Source organism: Hermetia illucens, chromosome 4 (genome assembly GCF_905115235.1).
Source record: "Hermetia illucens chromosome 4, iHerIll2.2.curated.20191125, whole genome shotgun sequence".
Classification (NCBI taxonomy): Eukaryota; Metazoa; Arthropoda; class Insecta; order Diptera; family Stratiomyidae; genus Hermetia; species Hermetia illucens.
In genome coordinates this window covers 98,339,546-98,352,086 of record NC_051852.1, presented here as the reverse complement: position 1 = coordinate 98,352,086, position 12,541 = coordinate 98,339,546, and the positions used below count along the sequence as shown (strand labels likewise).

The window sequence follows — 12,541 nt, the reverse complement described above, 5'->3', positions numbered from 1 at the left end:
TCCGTATCTTACATAACGACGGAATCTATGAGCGATACCACGGCTCAACAAGTTACGGTAGGCGGGTCACCTAATCCGTATGGATAAGGATGAATCAGCCCGGAAAGTCTATAAGGGAATATCTATGGTAGAAAAAGAGGATGAGGCAGACCTCGCCTGAGATAGAGCGATGACGTAGGCTAGGACGCCAGACAGCTTTTAGGGACATCGAATTGGTGGACCTCGGCGGAAGCCGGGGTGTCTGGAGTGCCTTACTAAGGTAAGCCTAGACCGGATACTGGTTGTTGTGCCGTTGATGATGATGATATATGATATAAACATATAATTGACTAAGCCATAATAAACAGCGGACACAAGTGATTTCTTATCGTTGGCATAAACCAAAGGCTCACGCTTGCGATATTCATAATTAATGGCCGGGATGACTACACAATGCAAAGCAAAGCAATAGAAAGAAAGTGATAAATAATATAAGGCAATATCACTTGTTTTTTTTTAATGAAAGGCGATGTTTTTATATCAAAAACATTTTAATTTAAAAAAAGTGAAGCGATGGCGGCTTTACGGTTTCTTACCAGGGCAGAGGCAAATCGTCAGACGCTGCCTCACCTCTGCCCTGGGAGCAGCGTGACCGTAGCGGCTCGCAGATGTTGAGTGCTCCTTTATATAATTCGTAGAACACGACATGACTACGAATTATATTGAGCGCAAATCCGCCATATTGACCAGAGCTTGGCCAGAGCTGAAATATTCGTTTTAGGAATGATGGGGTCCTAAGTCCGCATCAACTTAATGCAGGACCGGACCAAATGGGAAGCGACTTACTCCCTCTTTCCTGGTCCACGGACCCCTCGCTTAGGGCTTGCACCCAAACTTCTCAAAAAAGTGAAGCGATGGCGGCTTTACGGTCCGGTCCTGCATTAAGTTGATGCGGACTTAGGACCCCATCATTCCTAAAACGAATATTTTAATTTAACTTTTCAGAAAGTTGTGATATTACATTAGCTACTAAGGTGATTTCCTCAGGGGTCGTCAACCATCCTTAACGGGTTGCTTACGATACGGGGAGTGGCGTCCCCGAGGTGTCCGAGCAAGTAGTTCTGATTCCCTAGCTGGCATAATACCTGCGTCCTAGGTAGTAACCTCGAGAAAGTTTCTCGGTGAAGAGCGAACTTCCCCGGAGCCGTGGACAACTTCTTGTCGACGTCAATGGGGTGATGTGAGCCTAGTTCTGCCAAGCTGGTAGTTGTGGTGTGTATCAGGATCTAGCTCCTTCGGGACTTTGGTCGGGTAGTGTGCATTGAACCGGTATTAGTACACTGCGTTGCCCTGAGCGAACGCAGATCCGTCCGTGAGTTCCGTAGGTTAGGCCTCAGGGAACTGGGTTAGGGGCTTTGTCCCCGAGGGTATACCCGTTCCTGACTATTGCAGCCCGGTCCCTTGCACACGATGCGCTGGTAAACAAGTTAAATGGCGAACAAAAACAAATCAAACGAGAAGAGTGAGCTGGCTGCGTTTATACGCAGTACGAAAATGCGTCGCCCGCCTCAGCGCCCAGTAAAGGACGCAACAAGGGCTGAAATACCTGATGAGACTCGCAATGTGGTGCGGCATCTGCAACGGAGACAGGAACTCAGACCATATCACGCAGTGCTATAGTTGCGGAAAGAGGCAGGCAGGTTTCGAATATAAGCCGAGTGGGAAGGCTGTCGACTACTCTGGTGCAAGCTGAAGAGGAAAGGCTTAGTAAGAAATGCGCGGCAGTTGTGAAGCGCATGCAATCTTCGATGTTCCTGCAGAAAAACGTCAGCAAAGACGTGAAAAACGGGCCAATGGAACTGAAGGAGCTCCTGGATAGGATTTCATATTATAGGCGAACATGGAGAGTAATAGAAAATCCGCGGCAGATACAATCGCGCATCCCGACGAAAACACTACGAGTACCAAACTGATCGTAGACAGCCCATTGCAGAGCGAACTGGGTAAAAAACGAAAGGAGGAGGGGACATCTGAAGGAGATTTCACTCATCTACCCTCCAGGGCTCAAAAGAAGAAGACGAAGAGAAACAAAAGATAACAACACGTCGCGCCATCAGAAAACCCTCTGCCTAAAATTAAGACGAACACGACGGAGCACCAAAAGAAAAGGTGGGGAGACGAAGGAGGACTAGATCGCCAGATCTGTTTATTAAGCCGACGGAAGGTAATACTTTTGCAGAACTTCTCAGTAAAATCCGTTGCAAATTCAAACCCGAAGATAACGGAGCAGAAGTGTCTTCCATTCGTAAAACGAAGGGTGGTGGAATCCTAGTCGAACTAGGCTCTAGGACAATAAACAAAGTTACATTGTGTGAAGCAGTCAAGGGCTTCTGGGACAAAAAGCTTTGGTGTCCAGCCGTGTTCTCTGGAAATCCGAAACCTTGACTGCCTCACAGAAAAGAACGAGGTAGAAGAGGCCACCACGGAGGTAACCAATGCCCGGATTGGTATCACTTCCTGGAACTCCCGACGCCAAAAACTCGCTGTGGTGGAAGTTGCCGATCAATACGCGAGGAAGCTTGTAAACAGCGGGAAAATAAAAATTGGTTGGGTAGTGTGTAGGATATTAATCCGGGCCACCCCGACCAAATGTTACAGATGTACACATCTGCAACCTGTCGGGGACCTGACAGAAGGGCAACATATCGTAAATGCGATCAGCCAGGCCATAAAGCGAACCTGCAATGAAAAGGAAAGCTGCGTCCTATTCAGGGATCGTGGCACGAATGATGAGAACATTGTGCACACTGCGGGCTCAGGGCAGTGTCCAGTCTTCAGAGCGGAATTTGAAAAGCTAGGGCGCGGTCAACATGATTCGTATACTACAAATCAATATGCACCGGAGTGGAACCGGTCACGAGTGTGAGCAGTACAAAAACAAGGACCCAGTTTCATGGCACCGTGACATATCAGGTGCCGCTGCCATCTGGGTTCGGGATGGCACCCTCCTTATGGTTCTTACCCAAGGCCGACGGGACGGCTTTGTCTGGATTCGGTTTTCAGGGATAACGTTTTTTTAGTGGCTATCTTATGCCGAATGAGATACAAACTGGTATTCCAACACCGGTGAGACCTACTGTACGGCGCATTCCACGCTTCCCTGAAAGAGGGCACTTTTCCTGCTCGTTGGAAAATGGCGAGGCTTGCGCTGATCCACAAAGGGAAAGACGACCCCGAGTTGCCGTCTTCATACCGCCCACTATGTATGCTTGACACTGCTGGAAAAGCCCATCAGAAGTAGACTCGCTGAAGCGATACACGCTGCCGGAGATTTATCGCTCAGCGTGTATCGCTTCAGCGAGTCTACTTCTGATGGGCTTTTCCAGCAGGCAGATCCACAGTTGATGCTGTCATGCAAGTCGTGGACGCCGTTCAACGAGCTAAGGCACATAGCCGCCGAACTCGACGGGTGGTGCTCCTCGCAACGCTTGACGTCAGAAATGCCTTTAATTCCGTAAGATGGAAAGACATTCTAGGCACACTAGACAATACTTTCAACGTGCCGAATTATATCTTACGGATATTGAAGGACTATCTGAGGAGCCGCTCCCTACTCTATGAAACACTAAAGGGTCAGAGGAGGATGGAGGTCACGTCGGGGGTAGCACAGGGATCCATCCTAGGGCCGGACCTCTGGAACGCTACCTATGATAGTCTACTTATACTCGATATGCCAGAAGAGTCGCGCCTGGTCGATTATACAGATGATGTCGCGGCGCTTGTTTCTGGACGCACTGTCGAACAGGCGCAAAGCAGACTCGGCATATTGCTGCGACGAGTAAGCGGTTGGATGACCACTCATGGTTTCAACCTTGCACTGGAAAAAATCGAAGTAGTTATCCTAGCTTAAAAAAGAATTCCGACCCTGCGTCCCACATCGTTCGGCGAGTCGATAATCGAGTCAAAACTAGCGGTAAAGTACCTCGGGTTGACTCTTGACCCAAAGATTAGTTTTTTGAGCAAATCAAAGCAGCAGGCGCGATATCCGGACTGCGTGTTTTGCAATGGAGTTGCGACGATGCCCATCACACATTTTTTCTTGCGGAAGGTGGGATGGGATTCGCTAGCAGCTCTATTTCAACGCAGGGATCGCTCTCCAGACGACATTGTATAAGAGATGCTGAGGAGTGCTGACAGGAGGAGCCGTGTTGCCCATTATGTTCGGGTCCTTCTCTTTGCTAAGAAGATAGAGCTCGACCGATGGAGGAGCCGGATAGCAAGGGGTTCCTTGAACTAACAGTTCCTTTCTTCCTCCCCCTTCCCGTTGGTGAAAGGAATTGCCTTATTTGAAGGCTTCGCAAGGTGGGAGAGTTCGGGGACTAGCCACAAACGGTTCCAGGCTAGCTCTCTGAGGATGGGGAGGCATTTAGTTGGTAGTACGACAACGTGCCGAAGCGGGAGTCCAGTAAGATTGAATCGAACTAAAGCATCACTACTTCGTGTAATTTTCTTCAAAATTTATGATTTAGATTTCCTATGCGTTTAGGTAATAAAGTCGAAAGAGAAACGGAGCATTATGCCGACTTAAAATGAATTCAAAGGAATATTTTTGTTTTTGAATGAACTCATGAAATCAAACTCCAATGAACATTATTAACGACAAACTAAATAAGAACTAATTGAAAATACTGGTTTAAGGACAAGAAGCCATTTCAACTAATGGAGCGAAATGCTGACCGAAACAATGTAGGTTTGATATGGTAGATGGTATTTTGAGATGTAGATGAGCCGACCCCGCTTCTGAATGGGACAAAGATTAAGAAAGATGACGCTTCTTTTCGAGGTCGATGTTAGTGCACTTTCTATTGCTGCTCGCGGTAGAGTCGATTTGGTTAGATGAAACTGGCCGGTCAGATGAAAGCCAACTGACATTGTGGAAGCTTCGTGCTCGAAAAGTATGTCGCCGATAACGAGGTGGTAAGAGTTACAGAAGTCTCAAAACTTTTCACCGTTATTGTTAAGGTCAATAAGACTATGCCTCCCTACCAAACGTCCGGGCAAGGTTTTGGCAGATTCAGATTACCCATTATGATCCCAAAGTCACCCATAGGGAGACTCCCGAAGTACGTGTAATTGCTTATATAAAGCATCCAAGCATCTTTTTATCATATCGGAAATCGCCGTTGATGTGTAGTAATGGATAATTGTGAGGCTCCTCAACCTGGACCAGCATCTTGTAGTTAATATCCTGTCAGAAATCGGCACCCACGTAGGGAAAGCGCGCCGTTCGGTGGCCGCCAATAATAGTCTGAAAGCGACTTAGATGTTTGGTTTTCACGTATTCCAGTGTTGTCGTTCTGATTTTTGTTCATTTCATTAAAATAAGGTCATCTTATAGACAGTCCAAAGTTTAAAGTTCGCCGACATTACGTTTTTCCTCTTTCACCATGAGCTTCATAAGTCAAGGGTGACTTTTTTGTGCCTGACTGTGCCTTTTGTATTTATAATTAATTTATTATATTTACTAAATATAATTATCTCCTAGAATTTATCTTTTTGATAATCTGAATAGTCCCGGGAGTAATGGAATCTCAAAGATTACATTTTTTCGTCCCGTTATCAGTTCGTGCGTTATAATACGCGTAACGTTGAAGCGTGAAGAATTATCTAGCGACCGAGATTTGAATAAATCAGCATTGAAATAAGAAATTTCGCAATAACAATGTCAACTTAAAAGCAAAAATTCCTTTATTTCAACTTTAACAACAAAGAAAATCGTTCATCTTCTCTTTTGTTTGGTCTTACGCTAACTTCGGGCTACACATATCCAAAAAAGCCAGGGCTCGCTTTGCAGTCACACGATATCTAGATAAGTCCACGATTCCTGACGAGGGAGCTGAATAAATGGAGCTTTATTTCCGTCTGTTCTGTTGCAACCGAGCATCTTACCTTCTCTAATTCCTGTTGAGCCAGAAGATGGCTTTCAGGAGAAAATACGCTATGCCTAGGACGCAGACGATCTTCTCGCGCTGCTGTCGTTGTACGTTCTCGATTTCCACGGAGAGAACTCGCCTGTTCAGCTTGGCTAGCTGTCGTCTCAGATGTAAAATCTCCTCGGAAGGATTCATCATTTCGCTGACACTCAACGGTGGCGTATCCTCGCGAAAACTCCTGACCATTTGCTGGTCATTGAGATTGTTCGGTCGTCGAGTGTTGGCGACTGCGGCCTGTCGTGCTCCGGTTTCAGGCTCCGGCGCCGTCATGTCCGCAAATTGTTCCTTAGGCTGTGCTGAGGCCCGGATATAGATGGGCGCTTGGTCAGAATCGGATGACTGTTCAATTTCGTCGGAGGCAGTTGGGAAGTGATGTTCGCTGAGAGTGATGATCCTGGGAGGAGTCGCCACGCGCACCAGCCCCGGGTCCTTGGGAAGAATCGAATTTTCAAGAACGATTTCGCGAGGCGCGGAACGCGTCCCCAGATGCTGGTCTTGGCCGATCACCACAATTCGGTCTGGCACGTTCATCGAGATTTTGTCGCTGTAGTTCCATGAATTCATTATCCCGTTTTGGTTTGACAGCAAAGTGTCTTCATCGGAGTACTCCCCGGTCGCCTTTATTCGCTTCGGGACGCGCATCTTTTCGCTTATATCTTGCGTGAAATTGGCTTCGATAAGCAAAGGATCATCTTCGTATCCGTTGAAGTGTGAAGGGCTCTGTGGGTTTGCCATTTTGCATCAGCGACTCACGCGAACACTCTCTTAGATTTTCCCTGCCCGCAATTTTTCTCCGTACACTTGCTATCCAACAAGAAACGACCGAAATTGACAGCGAAACTGCTGTGTCTTGTCAGATTCTGGAGGGAGCGCGTTCAGAAAATACGCCGCAGTATCGATTGTTCTGTGGATAATCGTAATCGGATGCTGATAGCGGAGCATATTATGGAAGAACTTTTGTTCAAGAGAATTAGTTTCCAATTGGCAGCTAATTAGTTATGTACTGGAATCTGGAATCCTTATATATTTATCTCGGTGGGAGCCTCTGCTCCGCTTAGCCAACGACCGTCAGATGTCACTGATTTCCCTCTTTACAATATGAAATGATATCCTCCACGGGTTAGTTCTTTTGGCAACGGCCAAATTGCAACGGTTATTTACATTATTAATAACTGTCCCCCAAGGAATGTCTAAGCGGATGATGGACATAACACACAACACATTCTGCTGTACTTTGTGGTGATTGTGGTCAATGGCGTTCAAAAGTCATACGCCGACGTTGTTTATTACGGTTCGGTTTCTGCTACCTATGAGCAAGTAGGAAAATTAACAATTGTTCAATAAAATCTAAAATTTTGGTATTATTGTGAATTTAAACTGATAAGTCGTAGCGGTTTCAGTTATTCTGATGAAGTTAACTGAATTTAAATTCATAAAATACTGAGCATATATAGACGGATGGAAGAATGCAAGGTAAATAATGTAGGATCGGGTATTGTGGCCTTGTGCTGCTGATTCCTGCTATAATAGGTTTTATGTCCCTCATTAGCGGGCTTCAGGAGATAGTCGACTACAGGTACCCGGTCTTGAACTTGTTTCCTTCCGGGGTTTAGTTTTCCCCACCGTTGATATGAGAGGGCATTCCAAAGTCGTGCATGTTGTAGCGTTTTTAGTGCAATCGGAGTTTGCAAACGATAAGTGGCGTGTGTTTGGGGCAGGGATAAGGCAGAGCCTCTGAGCGCTCAGATTGTAGTGGACTCGACTTCCCCGCATAGCGAAATATCCTAGACACGTTTATGTATCGCATGATTTCCGTTAGCGGAGCACCAAAGATTTGATGTTTGCTGATAGGCGGAGCACGCACCTAGTAAATGTTATGTGGATCCCGCTTTATCATTACAGGATGGACACGTATCTTTTTGGAGGACCTCTTGCAATGACTAAATGGTTATACGACAATATTTCATGACGACCAAGAGGGGGGAGCTAACTCAAAAACCTAAAAGATGGCGAACTTGACCGTGAACGCCCGTCCGCAAATATTGGAGCTCCATCGAAGCATTCCGTCGACACGTGCTGCACGTGCTTGAATGTGGGGCCCGAGTGCTGCGATCGAAAAGAAGGATCCACGGCAGATCACATCCATGTTTCCCTCGCCTTAGATGTATAGTGAGGCGCGGTCTCTGAGGTTCCCGCCCTACTTTGACATCCGCATGCCATTATATTGGAGGATATCCCTTACGGTAAGACTTTGCGGGCTAAAGAGGAGTAAAGAGGGTGGTCAAGTATACGTTCGAACCGTAGATTGGTACCCACGATGGAGCATAAAATCAGGGAAATGTCAGCTGAACCAACAACTCTACTATGAAACCCTTTCTCCACCTCCACGTGGTCACCGCTGGGAGCACTTTCTTGACGAAAAGCTGCAAATGGAGAAGGATAAAGGCGAGTCTCTCGCGCCTAAAAATGGGATAAATTGTACCAACTGGTGCTCCAGGTTGGGGGTTGGGTAGGGCTGACAACCCTACACGGAAAATAACTTGTTACGAGCCCATAACAGGAGCCTCGGACAACACAACGGCGACCCTGGCAATGAAAACGGAATAACATTTTGCACATATGTTCATGGAACGTGCGTTCCCTGTTCAGAGAAGGCACTGTCAAGTAGCTAGGCGATACCATGTCCCAATATAGGGCTGAGGCAGGAGATGCGTTGGGTAGGGACTGCCGAGAAAAACAGGGAAACCTGATTTCCGACAGAGCGGGTATATTGGAGTGATGGGTTGAATATTTTGATGAACTGCTGAACAACCAGAACATCGGCGAGTTACAAGTCTACTAAGTGAAGATGACGGACAAATGCTGCCATCACCAAACATAGAAGCAACAGCGTTTCCCGAAATTCGCGCAAGCGATTGTGCTGCAAGCCCGTGATCAGTACCGCTTTTACCGCTTTTTTAGATTACGAGAGAAAGGCAAAAGTCACTCCAGATGTGTCCAGACTGCAACTTACGCGAAGGACCAGCGGAGTTTTTTCAAATCACTCAACGAATCCCAACAGAGCGTCCAGACAGTACAGTTTTCGGTGACGGAAGCGAAGGAATATTGGGGTGAACTTTGGGGGTTACCCGGCCAGCATGCTGAGCACGTTGAGTGGATCACTGCTGAAGGCACTCGAGGAGGGATTCATGTGTGTCATTCAGGACGGGGTGGTCGCCACCCGAGCTTATAAAAAGTTCATAACGAAAGGGCGGATTTAGAACGACCAGTGCAGAATGTGTGGTTTTCTGGTTGCACTTTTATGGCAATCGTGTACGATTCACCCTTTTCATCATCATCAACGGCGCAACAACCGGTATCCGGTCTAGGCCTGCCTTAATAAGGAACTCCAGACATCCCGGTTTTGCGCCGAGGTCCACCAATTCGATATCTCTAAAAGCTGTCTGGCGTCCTGACCCACGCCATCGCTCCATCTGAGGCAGGGTTTGCCTCGTCTTCTTTTTCTACCATAGATATTGCCCTTATAGACTTTCCGGGTGGGATTATCCTCATCCATACGGATTAAGTGACCCGCCCACCGTAACCTATTGAGCCGGATTTTATCCACAACCGGACGGTCATGGTATCGCTCATAGATTTCGTCATTGTGTAGGCTACGGAATCGTCCATCCTCATGTAGGGGGCCAAAAATTCTTCGGAGGATTCTTCTCTCGAACGCGGCCAAGAGTTCGCAATTTTTCTTGCTAAGAACCCAAGTTTCCGAGGAATACATGAGGACTGGCAAGATCATAGTCTTGTACAGTAAGAGCTTTGACCCTATGGTGAGACGTTTCGAGCGGAACAGTCTTTGTAAGCTGAAATAGGCTCTGTAGGCTGACAACAACCGTGCGCGGATTTCATCATCGTAGTTGTTATCGGTTGTGATTTTCGACTCTAGATAGGAGAAATTGTCAACGGTCTCAAAGTTGTATTCTCCTATCCTTAATCTTTTTCGTGTTTGACCAGTGCGGTATGATGTCGTTGGTTGATTCGTCTTCGGTACTGACGTTGCCACCATATATTTTGTCTTGCCTTCATTGATGTGCAGCCTAAGATCTCGCGCCAATCACTGTCTGCTCGATCTGGATGAAGGCAGTTTGTACATCTCGGGTGGTTCTTCCCATGGTGTCGATATCGTCAGCATAGGCCAGTGGTTGGGTGGACTTGAAGAGGATCGTACCTTTTGCATTTACCTCAGCATCACGGATCACTTTCTCGAAAGCCAGGTTAAAGAGGACGCATGATAGCGCATCCCCTTGTCGTAGACCGTTGTTGATGTCGAATGGTCTTCAGAGTGATCCTGCTGCTTTTATCTGGCCTCGCACATTGGTCAGGGTCAGCCTAGTCAGTCTTATTAATTTCGTCATGAAGCCCATTTGGTATGGGCCAATGATGTTCTGGGCGTATGGCGCTATCCCGCCTAGCAAGATAGTGGAGAATATCTTATAGATGGTACTCAGCAACGTGATACCTCTATAATTGCTGCACTGTGTGATATCTCCCTTTTTATGTATGAGACAGATAATGCCTCGTTGCCAATCGTCAAGCATTGATTCGCTGTCCCATACCTTGAGCACAAGTTGATGAACTACTTGGTGTAACTGGTCGCCTCCATATTTAACCAATTCGGCTATCATTCCATTGGCTCCTGGCGACTTATGATTTTTTAGCCGATGAATTGCACGGACTGTTTCTCCTAAACTTACCGTTTTCTCCAAGTAAATTCGCCTATTTCGCAAATGTCGTATGATAACGCGGCAATCGCCTCCGGCGCCTCCCCATCCTCGGTGATCGCAGTGGCAGTACGGGTGCCACCGTTTTGGCGATGTAATCTGGAGGCCTTGTTTCGACAATTAGAGGCGCGTGTGCGTCCACGGGCATCACGACGATTGGACTCGTCGCCGACGTTCTGGAGGAGTGTTCCTACTCAAAATTAAAGGGCACCCTCATCAAGCGACTCTCAGAAAATGAGTCAACAAATCTGAATCACTTGCTGACGAAGCTCACAGTAGGCGACCGCTCCCGGAGAACACTCATCTTGGCCTGTGCGGACCCCGGATCTTTGGAGGTGTTAGCAAACACTGCCGACAAAATCCACGAGGTGTATGCGCGCCCGTGGTCAGTGATGTGTCGCAGGAACCTATGGGCCGAATGCCCGCGCTGCAGTAGACGGTGGCAACCCTCGCAACCACTGTCTCTAAACTGGCGGCAACAGAAGGAGCTTTACTTTCGAGTTGTAGGCCTTGAACTCGTTCGCCGTTCGCCAACAGAAATGGGCGATCGGGTCGCTCGTCGATGACCTCAACACATCACCGCATTTTTGCCGACAAAGCAACGAAGCATACCAGCCCATACACGTCCAAAAAATTTAAACTCGTTGGGAGCTTCGGCGCTGCCTACCTAGAACGCACTTAACATATATATTATCCCTTGAGCGAGCGTCATTCCCTGATCGACACAGGCGCAGCCGTCTCAGTTCTCCCAGTATTGCGAGATCACAAACTGATTCTGTAACAACACAAACTAGCGGCGGCAAACTCCTCAACCATATATACTTAGGGCTACAGGTAAGTGGACGTAGGTCTAGGACTTCGACGAACGTTTTCATGCCGTTTTGTTGTAGCGGATATCAGCAGTCAAATATTAGGCAGAGACTACCACCATGGATTGCTAGTGGATCTGGAGAATAGGTCTCTTATAGACCCTGTAACCTTGCTCAGGAAAACTTGACACCTGCTGTACGGTCATTCTTTCAATCACTAGAAGAAGTAGTCACCGACAAAGCGTCCCCTCGCCAATTTCGGCACTAGAACTTCATAAGTCAGTTTACATCGGACATCCAACAAGCGTATGGCAAGGACAATGCAGTTGTAGACATTTCAGAGGTTTAAATCCCTGCCACGGTAGATTTTTCGGCAATCGCCGAGGCACAGAAGGATGACGCAGTGCTTCAGAGCCTCAGGGACAACTTCAAATATAAATTTCGGGAGTTTCTCCTCTTGAGCTCAATCTTCGAAATACCCTGCGAGACCTCTGAAAAGGGACCTAGGCCATATATTCCCGCCGGAAGTATATTATGCAGTACACGATCTTACGAACTCAGGTAATCGGACAACAAATCGATTGGTCACAAGCAAATATTCCTGGCCTTTAATGAATAAGGATGTTAATTCTTGTCCTAAAGTCACCAGGCATGTTCAGAAAGAAGTAGGCTCATTCCCTCGGTCTACAAAACGTTTTAACACTATCCACATGGACATAATTGGCCCCTTGTGAGATTCGCATGGCTTTAAGTATTGCCTTACAATCATCTATAGGTTCACGCGGTGGCCTGAAGCAATATTCCTGGCACAATCGTCCGCCGAGGCAATTTGTTTGGGATAGATCCCAGGCTTTGGAGTTCCAGCCGAAGTCATTACCGACCAGGGAATACAGTTAGAGGCCAATGTAGACTTGGATTACCATCTCGTTCGCATGGTACTTCGGGTTCGAATAACAATTTCATCTAGAATCCTCTCTGCCAATCAGGA

General features: G+C 47.1%; 1 protein-coding gene across 1 annotated transcript; it reads right to left on the bottom strand.

The window, feature by feature from the left end:
* Positions 1–5,704: 5,704 nt before the first annotated feature.
* On the bottom strand, positions 5,705–6,825 carry LOC119655725 (transport and Golgi organization protein 11). Its single transcript, XM_038061759.1, has 2 exons — positions 5,929–6,825; positions 5,705–5,875 (listed from the first exon to the last, which is right to left on the bottom strand). The coding sequence occupies exon 1, from the start codon at positions 6,705–6,707 to the stop codon at positions 5,934–5,936; it is 774 nt and encodes a 257-aa protein (XP_037917687.1). The 5' UTR covers positions 6,708–6,825; the 3' UTR covers positions 5,705–5,875; positions 5,929–5,933.
* Between the last annotated feature and the right edge of the window lie 5,716 nt (positions 6,826–12,541).